Source organism: Drosophila busckii, chromosome 2L (genome assembly GCF_011750605.1).
Source record: "Drosophila busckii strain San Diego stock center, stock number 13000-0081.31 chromosome 2L, ASM1175060v1, whole genome shotgun sequence".
In the NCBI taxonomy this organism is placed as follows: domain Eukaryota; kingdom Metazoa; phylum Arthropoda; class Insecta; order Diptera; family Drosophilidae; genus Drosophila; species Drosophila busckii.
In genome coordinates, this window is record NC_046604.1 from 4,625,236 (window position 1) to 4,644,559 (window position 19,324).

Sequence of the window (19,324 nt, forward strand, 5' to 3'; positions counted from 1 at the left end):
GCCAACTGAGAAGCTAAAAGCTTCTGACAATCAACAGATTTTTGATTGAATTTTTTTCTTGATAATTTGCATACTGAGTCACCCTATGCAAACAGCTGCCTGCCATCATATTTTATGACATGCCAAATCTTTTGGCCATTTAGAGCGTCTGATTGTAAACGACTCTAAGCATTAGCAAACAACTCAAGCGACTTGCAACAGCAACGGCAACAACTCAATTGAGCCACAGCCGCCACGTGTTGCATGTAACACGAAATTGTTGTTAATAATATTTATGTTTATGCTGTGGGCCGTTAACTCGCCGTTTGCGCTACTTGAACGCGTCTCATATATCTGCAGCTTTATTGCCATGAAAGTGCGTTGTTGGCCATGGCTTAAGACCACCTGTTCGATGGCTTGAATTGTTGACTGTTGACTGTTGTTGTCACGTAGCTGCTCGAGGCATGTAAATTTAGTTGTTTATGTTTGGTTGTGTGTGTGTGTGCAACTGAAGTCATCAAGTGTTGAATTATGGCTTTGCCCATTCGCTGAACTTTGAACTTGTTTGTCTGTCTGTCTGTCTGTCTGGCAAGCTATTAACTCGTGCATTAACATGGTCTAGTCTATAAATTGCTGAGCTCTCGGACTACTTGAGCTGCCAGCAACACGCACTTAATGAGCTGCCTAAGCAACAGTCTCTGTCTCGCTCTTGCAATTATGTGGCTTATTTATAGGCTTAGAACACAAGGCTTAAATTATGGCCCAAAGCGCACAGTAGTCTGAAGGCAGCAACAGTTGCTGGCTGGCGCCAGCTCTGGCAACTATTTGTTGCACGCTGCCAGTGTCGCCACAAAGTCTGCGATTTTTATCTGCAACGAACGAGGAGGCAACGAACGTTGCTGCTGCTAGTTGCAAATTGTGCGCTGTCATGAGCAACATTTGCATTTTCTGCTTGCAACACACAACACACACACACACACACACACACATACCCACCACTCCTCACAGTCTTAACTGTCAACGCGAACTACCAAAATGCGTACTTACTGCTGATATTATCTTTAGTTAAAGAGATCATTTGCAGCAACAACAAAAATAAACCAACAAAGCGCATTTTATGCACTCGAATTAACAGCGCATTTGCTTCAGCGAAACATATTAAAGTTATTATTAGTTAAATACGAGCGAGCTTAACTTTGTGTAAAGTAAATTTTTAAATTTGCAAATATTCAGGCATACCAAAGAAATCTTCAGAGATTTTAGTTAGAATTCTTTTAAAGCAAATCATAGCAAGCGCAGCAGTTATGACGATAAAGAGTTTGCTACGATTCAGAAAAAATATCTGAGAATATAAACTTGCTTCGATAAGAAAAACTAGTATCGTATAACTTAATTGTTTAATTGCTTTGTTTAATTCCATTTATTGTGTAAATGTGCAACTAAAACAAAATTGTAGAATTGAAAGTTCGGCAGCAAGTAAATAAAATTTACAATTATTACGTTTACTTTCCAAATTGTATTAGTAATTGTAATTGAAACTAAACAGCTATGATTTTTAGTGTTAAATTTAAATTATTATAATGCTTGGAATTATTATTGCGGAAATTAAGCATCCAGCTAATTGCTTTGATTGTTATTTCGGATCTTTAAGCTGCATGCTCGAATAAGACATCTGGAAACTATTTGCCTTTTTTGCTCTTAAATTGAGTTTAAAATTCGGGTGGCCTGCTAGATCATAGATGGCCTTTAAAATTGCATTTTAATATATGTATAGTAACGGATACAAACTTTATTTGCTATATCTAAACAGATTCTAGACTTAACGCAGATCATTCGCATTAGGTTTGTTATAGCAAAAAGCATTTAAAGATATATTATTCAATAATATATTATTAGGTGCAGAAATATTTTAAAAAATTATGTGCGTTGTGTATAATTTTTTTTTATTTTTGTTTTGCTTTTATTTATTGAATATTTTGCTTACGAGACTAACAATAAATGTATAAATTCTTATACTATATACTATTGTATATAATTTATATTTCTCTGAGACGTCAAAGTACATATCTCTAGGCACTTGTTATATATATATTCAACATTAGATGTATATATGAAATTTATTAAATGATAAGCGTTGTAGCAGAGAATTAGTGAGAATCTATATTAAGTTCTATATATATAAAGATCCTTTTTGCGGCCTAGACTATATATAAATGCCCATGCTTACAGTTCAAATTTTAAGTCTGTAGAGCACGTATAAATATTTCTGTCACGTACTTCTATAAAAGGCTTTAACTGGATTTGAAGTGTGCATCTAGCCCATTACTCTAGCAGACTTTAATTAATGCCGTCTCACTGATCAGCGCTTGCATTTATTTTGCTCTAAAGTTAATAAATACGTTGCTCAAACACTTTTAACTACATGAGCTATAAGTTCATTATGTATAGAGTTAATTTAGCTTATTTATATTTTTGAAAACAGCGCCAGTCCAAATGCTTAAACTTAATATTTAACTTTCCATTAAACTGTATAGACTTGAAATTCGTGGCAATCATAAATATTGAATTGCTATATCAATAACAATTTTTTATAAATGAGTACTGCTTCAGCATTGGCTCATTGTTAATGCTAGAGCCTGGCAATTGTTCTGTGTGGCGCACTTAGCGGCAGGTTAACAACTTAATAATTTATAACGACGCGTTTTGTGGCTTTGTCACATGTGTCAGCCGCTGTAGGAAGTCAAAACTTTGTCAAGCCGACAGACTGAATTAAACAGTAGTATATATATATATCGTATGTCGGCTCTGCCCATATGATTTGCATGCGTGGCAACTTTGAATGTGTTCGGTGTCGCCGCGTCGCGTCTGCTACGCATAAACATGTCATATTATTTTTATTTTTACTGTCGGCTAAAAGGCAGCGAAGCACTTTGGAGTCTCTGACTGGGCAGTCCGAACTTGGGCGCACTTCATATTTTTATGATGATGCGTCATATAAAAAAAGAGCAGCAGCAAAAAGCGAGAGAGAGAAAATAAAAGTAGTTTTAATATATGAAAGGACTTTTGTGTTGGCGGGGCGGGGGGCGGGCTGGGCTGGCATTGTCAGCTTATCAATGCAAAACAGACGCTTGGCATTAGCTCCCAACTCGAGTACAGCTGCAGGCTATATAAGCATATAGAAAATCAGAGCGTTGCTGTCTGAACGCGTTGAAGCAACCCTTGAGGGATTAAATTTCAACAGTTGGCGCGGCGCGGCGCATTCTTGGCCAGCACTTAGCCCAACCCAACCACCCACTTGAGTATGCACCTTTTGAAAAGCTGTAGTCGACTTTTCAGCGCTTAGCTCTGTCTGTCTATCTGTCTGTCTGGCATTCAAGTTAATGAATGTAATCGTCATAAGCTGCCTTGTTAACCCCACACCCACCCACTATTAACCCAAACACGCCCAATGTTTTGCATAATATTTTCTAATTGGGTTGGCTGTTTATAGTTTTTGTTTTTCTGTACATTTATTATTTATACATAATGCAAGCTTTAATGGGCGCGCGCAGTCTTTAAGCTCAACCAGCAAGGCAATGAGTATACGCCATGTCTGACAAAAGGGATACAGCTACCCCCAGCTAGGCTTGTTGCTGCACCATTGTGTAGGAAAAGTGAAAAGCATGTAAATGCCCCAGAGGCTACAGCTGAAGCTGTTGTCTGGCAAACACTTGAGTTGAGTCTGCAACGAGCTGGACAACATTTCTCTGTCTCTGTGTTTGTGTGTGTGTCACGTTTTGGGGGCGTGCGCTTGTTGCCACGTTTCATTGCCAAGTGGCCCGCGGGCCAAAGCCTCATTAAGCAGCAAAGAAAACAGAAACAGAAGCTGCAAAACAATTTTAATGCTAATGAATTGAAATTTCATTGCAGACTGGCGCGGCGTATGAGTAATTTAATTGTTTTGCACACAAATGTAAATTGAATTGCACAAATTTTGTCTGTCGCGCTGTCTGTCTGTCATGTCAATGTCAAGTGCAAATGTTGCTAGCCACAATAACAATGATAATAACAACAACTAAACGTGTTGCGGGCTTTTCTGCCTTTTTTCTCATACACAAATGAGTTTGAGTTTTGGTGCTGTCATTGATATTGCTGCTCGCTCGCTCGCCCGCTGGGCAAACAATTCATTTTCTTTGCCAGACTTTGTCAAAAAACTATAAAAAATAAAATGTTAAAATGGCCGCAAGCGTGACTAAAGTCCATTGCTATGTAACTTCATAAAAAAAAAGGAAAACTGTTTTATTTTATGCTCAGCACTGACATCAGCACTACAAATTTTTTTTCTTTGGCAGACCGAACTCTCACACAACTTGCAACAATTGTCGGAGAAGGCACGTTCCACAACCGAATTCATTCAGCGCCTCAAAGGCATGAGCGACAAAGTAACGGTAAGTGCACAACTGTACTCAGCATAGCCTCTATATATAATTATGTGTTGTGTGTGCAGGAATCCTGCATTGAATTCGAGCGCCTGGTGCATGCTCAATGCGAGGCTCTCATTCAGGCCATACACGACCGTCGCGAGTATTTGCTCGAAGCCATACGCATGGACAAGGACACCAAAATCAGAATACTCAAGGTAAGTTGGCCACACGAGATGTCCCCCCACATATGCCGCTTACTTATCTTTGCTTGTTTGGCAGGATCAACAATCGAATTGCACCGGCAAATTGCAACAGACCACGGGCCTCATTCAATTCTGCATTGAGGCATTGAAAGAGACTGACAGCGCCGCCTTTCTACAGGTAAACTTAACCACTTAGCTTAGCTTTATGCGTTTGCTTATTCGCTTCTTTTATGGCCAGGTGGGCTCTATGCTGATCAATCGCGTGGCAAATACAGACATGACCTGGCACCAGGAGGTCACCACTGCAGCGCCAAGGGTCTCACCCATTGTCGACTTGACTCTGGACGATGCTGCACTGATACGTGCAATTGATAATTTGAATTTTATACAAATGAAAGGTGCGTATAATTTGAAGACATATATCAATTAAAGTAAACAAACTGTTTTGCTAAAATAAAATATTGTTGCTAGTAAATAAACTTGCATTTAGTTAGAAAGAATAATAGAATAAATTATGCATTTACTTAGAGCTGTTGACAACAAATGGAAAATAAGGTGTGATATATAAATAATAACAAACTAATAATGAAGTCGCTAGGACATGAATCAATTAAATCAAATAAATAAATCAAATAATTAAATCAAATAAATAAATCAATTTAATTGTTTGGAAGTCTAAAATATCAAAGTAATTATCTTTAAATACAAATAATTAATGCAGCATTGTTTCGTAAATTTATTACAATATATAAAAAATCAATAAAATGATAAAAAAAAAGTATATTTTCAATTTAATTTATGTTAATGCTAAACACTGAATAATATATACCCAACTAAACACTGAATAATATATACCCAACTAAACACTGAATAATATATACCCAACTATATTATTCAGTGTTTAGCTGTAACATTAATTAACATCATTAACAACAGTAACATTTTTTAAAGTTTATTGTTCTAAAAGTCAAACAATGGCCTAAAATGGAATCAGATTCGTTTTGGCATGCAATTTATTAAACAATTTCGTTAGTCAACATTAGATAAAATGCTTCATAGTCTTGTTAAAGGTTAAATAAATATTTTAATCAATTCCGCTGCTGTTTGATATAACTCAAAAGACTAAGCTGCCAATTTTCCAATTCGTTGTCAACAGCTGTAAGACAATCACTCCACACTAGTTAACTTAAAATGTCATATAACTTTTGTATTAAGAAATTATAGTTAAGCTATAGTCAGGGCTGCATTATCGCTCAGTTCTCGCATAAGTGTTTACTAAACAAAGGCTGCAAATTAAACCATAAAAACTCACTTAATACGCCCTAAAGTGCACAATTTAGACGCTAGCATAAATTTTGTCACTAATTTACACATAGCAGGGGCTCGCCACACACACGCACACATGTATACACGCACACACTCAGTTTGGCACTTGAAAGTGTTGAAACAATAGCGCGTCGCTCATTAAGTGTCATTGTCTAATGTTGCGCTCTAGGGACGCATAGAAATGGAAATAAAAATAGTTGAGATAGGAGAAAATTAAAGCGCATTGTGTTTTAAATTTAGACAAAAGGTGTTGTTAGCTCTAAGTGCAAAGTGTGAGTTGAAGTTCTTGACAAATTTCCGACCACACAACGCTTAACTAAAAATAAATCTAAACCCCAACGAGTGATTAAAGCGAAAGTGTTGAAATTTGAAACGTTTTTAGCTGCGAGTGCCAATGGCCTCGAAAATTTATGAGCATTATTATTAAATCATAAACTGTTTATATATGCATATATAATAACGAATTGTTTTTTGTGCTTCTCTTTTATATATCTGTGTGTGTTTGTCACTCATAAATATCCATAACTTAATACACACACTACTGTATAAAATAAAAAAAAAAAATAAATGAAAACCGAAAAACATTTGCAGTCAAAGATGAGGATGAAAGATGTCCGGCAGGTGAGCAATAAAATGCAACCACAACAACATAAACAAATGAAAATTCAACAACAACAAATTGTCTCTTGTTTTTAATTTAAAAATTTGCAATTTCAACTGTTTTTTGTTGCGTCCAAAAGCAAACTCATGAAACATTTTCTACACACACAATATTCTTTAGTCATTTGCTTTCATTTGGTTTGCAGCTAACACACACACACACACACACACACACATACACACGTTCGAAAATTGTGCAATTTTCATTGTCGGCCATTTTGTTTTAACGCACTTTGGGCGCTTGACTTTTTGTTGCTTTTGCTTTTTTTTTGCTATGTGGGCGCGCCTACGCATAATAATTTTCACATTTTCATAAAAAATAACACAAAATATAATAAAAATAATAATAAAAACAAAGTGCAATAAAAAGAGCTGTCAAAATATTTTCACTTCCGTTGCTGCTGCTGCTGCTGCGCCTACACCACAAAAAACTGTCAACTTGCTGCCCCACCAAGTGGCATACATATTTATATATTTTATTTTTTGTTTTATGTTTTTTCTGTCTGCTGCTTTTTATTTGATTTTACGCGCTCTGCTTCTCCAACCACTAAACCGCTTCATTTCATTATTTCACATTTTTTGCTGCTGCTTTTACTTTTTTATGGTTTTCTTTCGCTCTTTTTTATATGGCGTACATATTTTTGTGACATTTGCGCTGACCCGCCTCAAGGCAGGCGAGCGTTTAGCTTTGCCCATATCCTTTTTTTTCTCGAATAAATTTCACAAGCAAACTTTTTCACCTGAACGCGCCAGTCAAGGCTTTCAGCTTAATTTTTTTGTAGCATACTTTTGGCCGCGCTTCTAAACAAATTTAAACGCGTCATAAACTTTTGATGCCACAATTAGTATAAAAGGCGCATAAAGCTGCAGCTTAAGCCTAAGCGCTTGGCACTTTTTATTATTATTATTATTTAAATTGTAATTTTGAATTAATTCTATAGTGCAATAATCTTATTGTTAGACAGCGCCAACTGAAGCCTTCAGCTTGGCTTGCACTTTTTTATTTGTTTGCAATAATTGGTGTGGACATCACTTTTGTATATATATTTAACCCTCTAAAGCATACAGCTATATAATTATATATTGCTTTTCATTGTTTGAAAATTTATAAGGCGAAGTTTAATGTTAATTGTCAATCTCTTTGCACTATTTAATATTTTATTGTGATGCTACGAATTGATTGAATAGTAGTTAATTTTATTTTTATTTCAAGTTAAATAATTTGTATTTAAAGCAGCTTAAGTTGTATTTTATTGAAAAAATATAATTTGGACAAGCTGAGTGCAGTAGAGGGTTAAAATAAATTTTAGTTAAGTTTGCTTTGTAGCTCTCTTAGTTTCTTGTACTAACTTTTGGCTTCAATTTTAATTATTAACACACTGACACACACATGCTTATCTTCGCTATATATATGCATAATTCTAACTAAATCGCCCACTTTGCACAGCTCCCATGACGCCCACCATAATTCCCAGTGACTGCTCGGCGGAAAATAATTCAGTGACCGTTGCGTGGCAGCCACCAAATCATTCCTTTGTCGAGGGCTATGTGCTGGAGCTGGACGACGGCAGCGGCGGTGAATTTCGAGTGAGTACTGCTAACATATATATATATATACTCAGTTATATATATTCGACATTTGCCATTTTGCAGGAAGTCTACTGTGGCAAGGAAACAATTTGCACCGTTGACGGTCTGCACTTCAATTCCATGTACAATGCCCGCGTCAAGGCCTTCAACAGTGCCGGCGAGGGTGAATACTCTGAGCTGATTGGACTGCAAACGGCTGAAGGTAAGTCCGACCCGCTCCCCCCCTTTTATTTTAATACTATTCGTACTAGGTTTTTCAATTAAACTTACTCTGACTAGTGGTATCAGCTCCAAGCTCCAAGCTGCCGCTGTTGGGAGCTACTTTGCCAACTGTTTTATAATTTAATCCTTTTCGGTCATGCGCCAGTCCGTGACGTGTACACCAGCAGCAGCAGCAGCAACACCACCCCCCCAGCTCCTCCCACTCTTGTGTGCTTTGCATGTCAAACAGCCATTGACCCCTTTTTGACTCTACGCCTGTGTTGCGCCCGCCTGCAGGCCCAGCGGCGACTTCATTGCAGTGTTTTCCCATTCGCAATCCAATTCTCACTTGATTGATGCATACGCCACCTGACAAAACCCCGCCCACCTTCCACCGCCCCCCAAGCACACAGCAAGCGAAACTGACGCATCAAGTTATTTAATTTACAAAATTGCTTAGCCCCGCTTCTAGTATTAGTTAGCACTCGCTACTAATTTGCAACTTTTAATTGATTATTGCGCGGCGGCGAGCCGAACTCCAGACATTCGAGCCTTGCCAGCAAATTTGTTATTTTATTAAGTGTTTACATTTGCAGCCCAAGTATGCCCAAGTAATTAACGAGCGCGCATTTAATGGCGCGTGTCCGTTTTAGGGTCAACACGTGCACAACGCTCAGCAAATGAAAAATGTATATCAGCCAAAGGGTTAATGTATAGCTTGGCCAACTTGCATGGCGGTAATTATAGGGAGCGCCTAATTAATGCAGTTGTCGCGCTTGGCTGCTAATTCAGATCATTAAAGTTCGCAGCCTCAAGCTGCAAGGTTGTATTAAGTATACGCAGCAAGTATACGTTGGCCGCAATAATGAGCTCTCATTAAAACTAAACCAATAAATCAAATACAATAATTCTATGCTTAAAATTAAATAAATAAATTCCAAATATATTTTGTACAGCTTTAAGCTTAAAAAATAAAAGTTTATGAAAATATCACTTATGAAAATAATATTATAATATTTTTTTATATAAATATATTTGCTACACCAGATTGCTTTATCCCATATACAATTATTTAGAAGAATAAGCATTTATTTATGTATACAAAAATATATACAATTAAATATATTTTGCTTTTAATATGCGCATTAATTTCACTTATGCTTAGTTAGGTCAAAATAGAAAACAAGTTGAAAATAAATTTTATTGTTAGCTTAAAACATTTTTACAATTGCTTCAGCTTTATTCATTGCAGCTTGAAATATTTTCAATAATTATGTCTTCTATAATTTGTTGCTGCTGCAACTAACATTTAAATAAGCATTAAATAGCATTTAAATAAGCAAAAGATCTTAGCAAGCTACAATTTATTATTATTTATAAATTTGTTTAATTGTCACTATGACATCGACGATAAAGAACATGATTAGCATAAAAATATTTAAAACTAAATTTAAAAGTATTTAAAATTATGTTTTGTTTTTAAATTTGATAAATTTATAGATTGGGAGTGTTAAGCAGACCCAACATTCGTTGCAAGGATTGGCGAAAGGCCAAAAACCCAATCAGGTTACAATCATTGATGAAAAGTGTTTGTTACATTTGAAATCATTTCTAAAATATTAGCAAATGCTTAAAAAAATATATTCAACACTCTAATGAAAGATATTGAAACCTTTTTTCTAGCTTGCAGCAATAAAAAGTGACAAAAGTAAAAGTTGCAGCAATATTTTGTTAGACTACAAATGCCAAGCAATGTATTTTAATATAAATAAACTAAAGTTATGCTAGTAAACATTTATTGCTCAATTAAAAGTTCAAGTAACTCACACTAACTGCAAGTCATAGCTCAGAGCTTTACTGCCTAAGACGAAACAAATTCGAGTAGCTTAAGTTGTAATGGACTTTGCCATTTTACAGCCAAGCTGAACGCACATTTCTGCTGATGTCAGCGCATAAAATTGATCAGGCTTTAATTTACACTTATCTCTAACGGGCTGTGGGTTTATTTGCTTTCGATAAATTGTGCTCAAGTCAAAGTCATATGCCTAGAACGATTTAACGATAATAATAAAGCAAAGCAAACAATAAGTCAAGCCAAAGTCTGTTGTGGGCGGCTTTGTGGGCAAGTTTGCACACACATACAATTGCCTTTAGTGGGCAATAAAAGCAGCCACAGGACCAACAACAACAGGACCAACAGCAAGTAGGAGGTGCCAGCATTCTTGAGCTGCCTTTAGCGCGCATTTCCCCAGTCGCCTTTGGCTTTGGCCACTTAACAACGCCACAACAATAAAAGTAAATTTAATAAAGCACTCGACTCGACTCGAGGTCCTAGGCGACTCCAGCACTTGTCTCGCATAAACTAGCCCCACTGCAATGCAGTCCAGTCCAGTTCAGCTGCGAGTGGTCGAGGCCATGGCCACTTGAGCTTTGACAATGCAGAAAATTGCTGAGGCGCTTGCACTTGCAGCACAAAGCGCAATGAGAAAAAACTACAAACTAAAACTAGATATTAAATATTTACTGTTTGTCTGTCTGTGTTGAATATTTTTGTAGCCATAACAATATTTAGCCAGAGCAATTGAGCTGCAGCTTCACCTTGGAGACTTGCACTGCACTTTTCACTTACTATTTGCCATTACTTTATTGTTGCAGTTGCCTGGTTTACGTTTGATCCCGTGCTAAGCGGCGGCGCCGGCTCTGGTCTAATCTTTAGCAAAAATAATGCTACAGTCTCCGTTGAGGGCTGGGAGCATCGTGTGGCGCTCGGCTCCGTTGGCTTCTCGCGCGGCGTGCACTACTGGGAGTTCACCATTGATAACTATACGGCGGACACGGATCCGGCATTTGGTGTGGCCCGCATCGATGTGGCCAGAAATAAAATGTTGGGTAAGTAGAAAGAAATAATAAGAAAATAAAATAAATAAAAAACAAAAAACTAAAAATACCACGAATTAAATTCAAAAATATTTTCATTATGATTAATTAAATTTTTGTGTTGAGCGTCTAGTTATAAAACTTAAGCTCGAACCGTGCAGCTGACTAACAATTTTTTTTATATATTTTGTATACATTAGTTTTAAGCTAAATGAAATCTTCTAGCTCAATTAGTAGCTGTATATACTTTTTATATTTAATATTATAGATATACATATTGTATACTTCTTTTTCAATTACCCGCTGCTTATTAAATTTGAAACAACTGAGCTATCCAAACTATTGCAAGAGAGTCATTTAATTCATTTAACAACTTAACAAACTTGGAAATTTAAAATACTTTTATTTATATTTTATTTATGCGCACTTTTGTGCCGAATTGCTGCATTCAATTTAAAAATTGAACACATAGCTGTACGTTAGCGCCATCTAGCGGCAGGCAATCAAATTGGCAGGCTAATAAGTGCGGCAAGCGAGTAATGCGAGACGCGACGACAAAACTTTTGTCAGCCAATATAAACTGAGCCGTTTGCCGATTGGTGGGCGTGTCTACTGAACGAAACTTTTGCCATTTCTTCGTGCGTGGCTCAAAGTTTTGCTGCTGCTGCCAAGAAGTTTCCGTTACCAGCGCGGAAGCGTAGCTAAGTACGTGTGTGTGCGTGTAGGTGCCAAACAAACACAAACAAAAGCGCCAGCCAGGCAACTATGCAATGCCAAATTGATTGAAAGTGCCCCAGAGCTTGAGGCTTTCGCCTTGGCAGTGGCAGTTGCCAGGGCCGACAGAGAGAGAGAGACAAAAGTAATTAAAACTGCGGTACTTAAACTTTGCGCTTGACAAAAGTTTATTTGTGTGAGCAAAAGGATGCACACGCGCCTGCCACAAATTATTTTTTAAAGCTGCCTCACACGCTTCATTTAACACGTGTCCACAGTTTCACGCTATAAGTTGTTGCTGCCGCATCAACGTGAAATTCTTTTAAATTAAATTTCAAGTTGCAAATGTCGCAGTCGCAGTGGCAGTCGCAGCTCAAGGGACTCAAACTGAAAACTAACAATAATGCAATATTGCCAAGTTGCCAAAAACGTGAGCAGCGACTGCTATTGTTGTTGCTTTCTACTTTTTGAGTTGTCAGTTGCTAGGGGATTTCAATGGGAAATGTGAAATGGAAACTTGTCTAGAGAGGCGCATAATTGACATTTTGTGAATTTGTAAAAGCGTTTGCCGCTTCACAAAAAACTGATGGACACTGTTATGACGTAGGTAGCCAAGAGGTTCGTTTATTAAATTTATATGCCAAGCAAGAAGAAGAAATAAGCAATGTGCAGCAAGTTGGAAAATGGCAGTGAGTGTGCTTTTCAAAATAAACTGAAGATTTTACATAAAAATAAATGAATGCATGCAAATATATATAAAAAAAAAAAACTGAACTAAAGCTTCAAGCATTAGATGAGTGTGATTTTAAAAATATTTCTACATTTAAGTTGAAAAAAAACATTTTCAAATGCATCTGTCAACTCCATAGGAACAACTGTGAATACCAAAGCCAGCTCCAAGCTAAATTTGGTTTAGTTTGAGGTTGATTTTAAATTCTTTAATTGAATTAATTAGTACTATATGAAGAAGAGACTTTAAATTATTAATATGCAAGCAAGCAGCGCAGCAAAATAGTTAAAGAAAATATATACCTAAAGCTTTTAAAATAGTGAAGAATAAGATAAAAATAATTAAAATATTTGATATAAAGTTAATATTATCTAAATAATAGTGTGGAAATAGCTTAATAGTTTGAATTGATTAATAATGTGAGACTTTGACTTAAGTATTAAGTATTTAAATCTTTATTTATACAATTTTATTTATATACACTTCATATGCACTATTAAATTTAAATATTAATAATTTTTATTTGTTTATGCTACTGCAGGCAAAGATGAAAAGTCGTTTGCCATGTACATCGATCGCACTCGCTCGTGGTTCCAGCACAATTCGGTGCACGAGCGTCGCGTTGAGGGCGGCATCAGCACTGGCAGCACCATTGGCGTGCTCCTGGATCTGGAGCGGCATACGCTCAGTTTCTTGGTAAACGAAATGCCGCAGGGCTCAGTTGCTTTTCGCGATCTCTACGGCGTGTTCTATCCGGCGGTGAGCATTAATCGAGGCGTTACTCTAACCATGCACACAATGCTGGATGCGCCCAAGATGGATTATTTTTAAGTTAAGGCCTAGAAACGATGTCGATGTAGCGAATTTTGTACATAATGCTTGCAGACTTAGTAGTTATCAATGTCTATATATACATATAGCTTATAATCACATTACTTTATACTACACACATACTTAATTACTATACTATATATATATGCTTCTAACTGTAGTCTCGGGCAAAGTTTAGCGACATATCTATTACACTATAAACTACACTTAACCAAAAAATATTTAAAGCAGCGTTTATAAAACGTTAAACAAATGTTGCTTAATCAAATAATTATTACAAATAATTTGCAATTACTGCATGTAAAATATTATAAAAACGTCTAAATGTTTTTTTTTTCGCAATACAAAGCCAAAAATTCAAGCAGCGTGCACAATACCAAAAAAAAAAGCAAAAACAAATGTTTAAAAAAATAATAAATGCTGATAAATTTATAAGCAATTAGTATGCTATTCAAATATATGTCTGTCTATGAAAAACATATAAATACATTAATTGTATAACGATTTATTTTTAGTTTAAAGACTGAATTGTCAAAGCATAATAACGGAAAAAAAAAACAAAGAAACCAAACAAATTTCACATTCTCAATGTTAATTAAATGTGCAGCAACAAATTTCCATTATATAAAAAAAGCACTAACAATTTTTGCTTATACAAAAACACATTTAAATAAGTATATAACGCATATTTGTAAATACTAGTGTATTCATTTATTGTAATGTAATTAATGTACTACTTTCATCTATTCGTGTTTATTATTTTTACTCAATGAGCATTTGAATTAAAAATACAATAATTTATATATATATGCAGCATTTAAGTCTATATACGCTATATAAACAATTAAAATAAAGTTACCATACCATGCATGTTTAATATTTATAAAACTATGTAATAATAATACCTATTAATAAAAAATTAAATTTCATGGCATACACAACGAGCAGTGGCAATTTTTATTTAATGAGCGCTTTGTCTAGACTCTGACAACAATGCGTATACTTAATTTGCAGTTCGATGACTTTACAGCAAAGTAATGGCGATCAAAAAAAATATGCATAGAAATTAAAATTCAAAGGTAAACAAATAAAAAACGTTATATTCTAAACAAACCAATTAAAAACAGATTTGCATTTTATGCTGATTTATAAATAGCTTAATTTTTTGTAAGCTTTTAAGTTTAATTAATGTGTTGTTTTGTTTAAGCACTAAGCATTTTTTAGCTATAAAATTATTATTTAAATGCAGTTCTCTTTATTCTAATAATTTTATAGCTTAAGTAGAAATCATAAATTAAAATTAAATCAATTATTTTTAATAGTTTATGCACAAATTAAAAGAAAATCAAATTGTTTCAAGTTTAATTATTGTTTAGCTAAGTACTGCGAGTTTAGCTTTCTTAATCATTAAATAAGCTGATACTTATTAAATAATTAAATGCCTTTAGTCAAAACAATATTTAGCAAGTGCCCGCTATATTTAATTTGAAATAAATGAAAGCAGCATATTTTATAGCATACATTGTTTAATGTATTAGTTATGAAGTGTTTTAATTTTTTAATAATTTAAATGTTCAGTGTTCTATTTTTTAATAATTTAAATGTTCAGTAATTTAAATGTTCAATGTTTTAATTTTTTAATAATCTAAATGTTCAAGTGCGCAAACTTTTTGCTTGTTCACAAACATTTACATCAGCTAAGCAGCTCATTAAAATGCAGTTGCATTTAATCTATTAGCTTTTGTTTATTTTGCAGCTTAGTCTGTTGTGAGTGAGTTCATTGTGCCAATTTTTATTGTCGAGCGTTATGTGTGTCATCAACAATGCCGCAGACACTTTTACAAATTACACACTTAACTTTACACAGCGCAACAACAGCAACAGCGACAGCAGCAGCCGCAAGCAGCAGCCAGCAGCAGCAATCACAAACGCTTAGAAAAAATCGGCTTGTGTCAAGCAATCGACATGAAGAGCCGCCGCCACAGGTGTGTGTGTGTGTGGTGTGTGTGGGTGGGGAACTTTAGCTCTAAGCGAAATTTTTTAATGAGCGCAACGCTAAGAAAAAAAACCGCCAAGCAACTTTTATTATTTCGGCTTAGCATTGTTTGCTATTTTAGCTTTAACTACGTGTCTGTGTGTGTGTGTGCATTTTTTATAACGCTAGCACATGGGGCATGCTTGGTGTTGGCCACTTCCGTTTCCGTCGCGGCCCAACACGAAGCTGTGGGGCAAGTGGGGCAAGCTGTCTGTTCAGCAGCGTACGCTTCATAAATCATAAAACTTTCGTCGCACGTCGCTTCCCCGAACTAAAGCTTGAACAAACTTGCAACATCGCAAGCTGCCAACTGGCGCTAAGTGTTGAGTAAATGTTTTCGCGCCTCGTTGCGTTCACAAATTCCCCAAGCGTTTGTGCTGTTGTTGTTGCTGTTGCTGGTTGGTTGTTGCTTGTGGCACGTGGTGGGCAACAGCCAAAGCTGCTTAACTTTAGCCACAAACTCATGCATATGAAATTCAAACAGCTTACAGCTCAGTGTGGCAGCCAACATAACTATAATTAATATTCAATGTTTCAATGACAGGCACCAACAACAATAAACACCAACACCAAATTGAAAAAACCGAACTCAGGGCAACTGCTCGTCCGTCTGCTGCTCCTGCTCCGTCTCGGTCTCCGCCTCCTCGAGACTGCTGCTGCTGCTGTCTGGCGGCAGCGGCGTCTGCTGTCCACTTTCCCAATGCTGCAGCACTTGCAACATACGTGGCTGTGCCACACGCCTGGCGCTTATGCCCCACAGTATGTCGATATGATTCCATTTCTTATACGAATACAAATGATTCTCGACAAGATTCGGCAGCCGCTTGGCCAAACGCTGCACATCCTCAACGGCGCTGAGGAAATCATTCTTGGCATAGAACAAAGCTACGGGCGCTGTAATGCGCTCCACTGGGTACTCCGGAGGCGTGGCACGCCCATAGACGCGCTGATTCTGCTTGCCCAGATCGTAGCGACAGAAGCGATTCGATTGCTGCATTTGCAGATAGTGAATGAATTGTCTGCTGCTGGCGCCCGCGGGTATGTGACCCAATATAACTGGAAACATGGTCTGCAAAGCAATTGGAGTGAGAAAGAGAGCGAGTGTTAGAGAGAGACTTACAAAATTGAACTCTGCATAGTTCTTGCCCAGGAACTGCGAAAGCAAATTCATGCAGCTCTCCACTGTCTTGGCCGACAGCAAGCACGAATCGGTGACCTTAATCGGATGCGGAAATAGCTCAAATTGATCGCCAATCACATTGAGCATAGTGCGCAGCTCAGCTATCCTGGGAATTCTCAAGTGCGTGGTATATGCCACTGGCGCCACTGTGAGCATCACATGCAGCTTCTCATTGTACTCGGGTCGACTGGAGGTCAGCACAAAGATGCTGGTGGTGCCTTGCGAGTGACCCACATAGCTCAGCTTCGACTTGCCCGTCTGCTGCAGCACAAAGTCAATCTTGGCCGCCAGATCATAGTAGCCAATCTCATGGAATGAGAAATTCCAATAAGCTCGATCCACACTCGGATTGAGCTGCGTATGCCCGCGTGAGTAGCGATTGCCACGCGCATTGCCCATCCAGACATCGTAGCCAGCATCGTACAGATAATAGCCGAGTGCGCTATGCGGACCCATCAGCAGCCACGTGTCGGCGGAATCTTCCAGCCCATGCATGAGCAGCACGGGCGAGGCGCCATGCCTCGGTATGCGCTGCATGTGCAGCTTGTAGTTGTCCTCGGTGGTGACCGCATACTCCGCTCCAGGATAATTGTACTTGGTGAGCAGTTGCAGCTGTAGCAAAAAAAAATAAATTAGATGCCTTAGTATAGAAACAATGTATACAATGTAATGATGCTAAGAATGGATAAGGATTTTCGTCGCAATCATCAGTTAATTAAGATCATAATGCTCAATATAATGAGATTTCAATATGCCAATGGTAATTGAGGAAATTTCAAAGGCTTACATGGCATTTAAAGAAACTACCAACTTTATCTGATAATTACGCTTCTGGAACATAAAGATCAATGCCGAAAGCTTATGAGTCTTCAGCTTTGCCGCAGATTGATTGCTGGATATATAGACAGATATCAATGGCCAGCATTATTTTCTTCACTGAAGATGCCACTAAGAAAAGCAATATCTATTTGCTAGAAATAAAAGTTTGTCAACAGGCCTAAATGCTGTCCTAATTATAGTCCAATTATCAAAGAGCTAAATCGGCAATATCGAAGTCTTATCCAGCGCTACCCATCAACTAAATGTGGGGCTCAATGTTAATGTACTAACTCATTTAATTTAATGCCGCCGGCATATTTTTTTTTTTTTTAATTCTTTTGATTTTTATTTAGTTGAAACAAGCTTGCTGTTACCGTTGAGGCAACTTAATCTAGTTATATATAATTAATACTAACAAAAGGATCAGATAAGTCCATACATATACTAATCCGGAATTATTTAATTTAAAAAAAATCAGCTCAACTCTTAACGAAAACTCATTCAATGAAAGTTGCTGTTTCGAATTGGATTCTCTTCAAACATCAGCATCTACTATTAGCTCAAACTAAATATAAACTCATAAATTTGAAGTAAATATTATTTAATGCTGTGACACACACGCTACTCAACCATAAATGCAAACTTTTGAAACTCCCATTACACTTATAGCTCTTACACTGATCGAACTTTCATTGCGTATACGCACCGTTGTAAGCTTTGCATCCTCCCGCACGCTCGCTGGAAAGGCATCCTCCAAATAGCTTGCCGCGCTCAAGCTCACACTAAAGACTAGTGAAGTATATATAGCCAGACACCGCATTTGAGCAACTAAACAACTGCAAAGCCCACAAAATTTACAGCCAGTGAGCCACTGAGCTGTCACGGTCAGTGGCAATTAGTTGCGCCAGCGCTATCTGCAGCATCTACAACAGCAGCTGTGGCTAATGCCTTAATACACATGTAATGCCAATAACTGTGACAAATAAAATGTATAAACAAAAATAAAAACTGACAGCTGCTGCTGCTTTTGATCGACTGTCCAATCAAACGTGGCGAGCTATTAATCGAAATGGCTTCATTGCTGGCCCCGCTTGTTCAACTAGAACTCTCTTGTTGATTGTGCAAATTGTGCAGAGCGCCCGCTCTGAGTGGCTGGCTGGCTGCCTAATCAGATTTGGTGTGGTGCACATGTTTGGGCCCGTTGCTAGATTGAAAAATTAAATTTTTAATTCACTTGCGGGTGGTTGGTCGGTTGCTCTTCAAAGCAAACTCACGGCCTGCCAGTCAACATTTCTTTTTTTTGTCGTTTCACTTTTTTTTTTTACAATTGATTGGCAAAAATTGATTTCCAGCTTTTGCATAAAATATTTGGCTTCCTTTATTTGCGCCAACTGCTGTCACAGCAGCCGGACAGAGTCTCGCCCACGCCCATGCCCACGCCCAAGCCCAAGCTCTGTGATCCCTTTTGGTTTCCATTTGGCTTCACTGTAGTCAACGTTGGCCAGCGACATTTGACAAATAACTTAATTCGACGCTGTCACCACACACACACACACACACACAGACAGACACACACACATAGAGAGCTGGCAACATGTCCAACCCTCTGCTGACTGCGCGGCCGACTGAGGCAGGCATGTTAAAGCTTAAGCTCAGATTTGTTGCTGGGTGTAAAAGCTTAACAAGTGCACAGAACTTAAAATAGATTCGCTTAACTGGCTTTTAACATGAATAAATATTTGCAGCACTGGACTGGACTGAGAGTAATATTGCTAC

At 37.3% G+C, this 19,324-nt stretch overlaps 2 protein-coding genes across 4 annotated transcripts in view; one reads left to right on the forward strand and one right to left on the reverse strand.

The window, feature by feature from the left end:
- The window catches only part of LOC108607879 (E3 ubiquitin-protein ligase TRIM9), an 88,037-nt gene extending 74,296 nt beyond the window's left edge, over nucleotides 1-13,741 (forward strand). The window contains exons 2-10 of one of the 3 annotated variants that reach the window (XM_033294089.1): nucleotides 4,311-4,406; nucleotides 4,466-4,597; nucleotides 4,662-4,763; nucleotides 4,824-4,983; nucleotides 6,503-6,532; nucleotides 8,019-8,158; nucleotides 8,225-8,363; nucleotides 11,018-11,251; nucleotides 13,225-13,741. In XM_033294089.1, coding sequence (XP_033149980.1) covers nucleotides 4,311-4,406; nucleotides 4,466-4,597; nucleotides 4,662-4,763; nucleotides 4,824-4,983; nucleotides 6,503-6,532; nucleotides 8,019-8,158; nucleotides 8,225-8,363; nucleotides 11,018-11,251; nucleotides 13,225-13,514 — 1,323 coding nt within the window. In that variant the 3' untranslated portion in view covers nucleotides 13,515-13,741. The remainder of the gene's footprint in view (nucleotides 1-4,310; nucleotides 4,407-4,465; nucleotides 4,598-4,661; nucleotides 4,764-4,823; nucleotides 4,984-6,502; nucleotides 6,533-8,018; nucleotides 8,159-8,224; nucleotides 8,364-11,017; nucleotides 11,252-13,224) is intronic. The other 2 variants (XM_033294090.1, XM_033294092.1) reach the window with 2 other exon arrangements.
- Nucleotides 13,742-16,041: 2,300 nt separating this feature from the next.
- Nucleotides 16,042-18,518, reverse strand: LOC108601567 (lipase 1). The gene is made up of 3 exons (XM_017989470.2): nucleotides 18,255-18,518; nucleotides 16,670-17,341; nucleotides 16,042-16,618 (listed from the first exon to the last, which is right to left on the reverse strand). The coding sequence occupies exons 1-3, from the start codon at nucleotides 18,366-18,368 to the stop codon at nucleotides 16,139-16,141; spliced, it is 1,266 nt and encodes a 421-aa protein (XP_017844959.2). The 5' UTR covers nucleotides 18,369-18,518; the 3' UTR covers nucleotides 16,042-16,138.
- Between the last annotated feature and the right edge of the window lie 806 nt (nucleotides 18,519-19,324).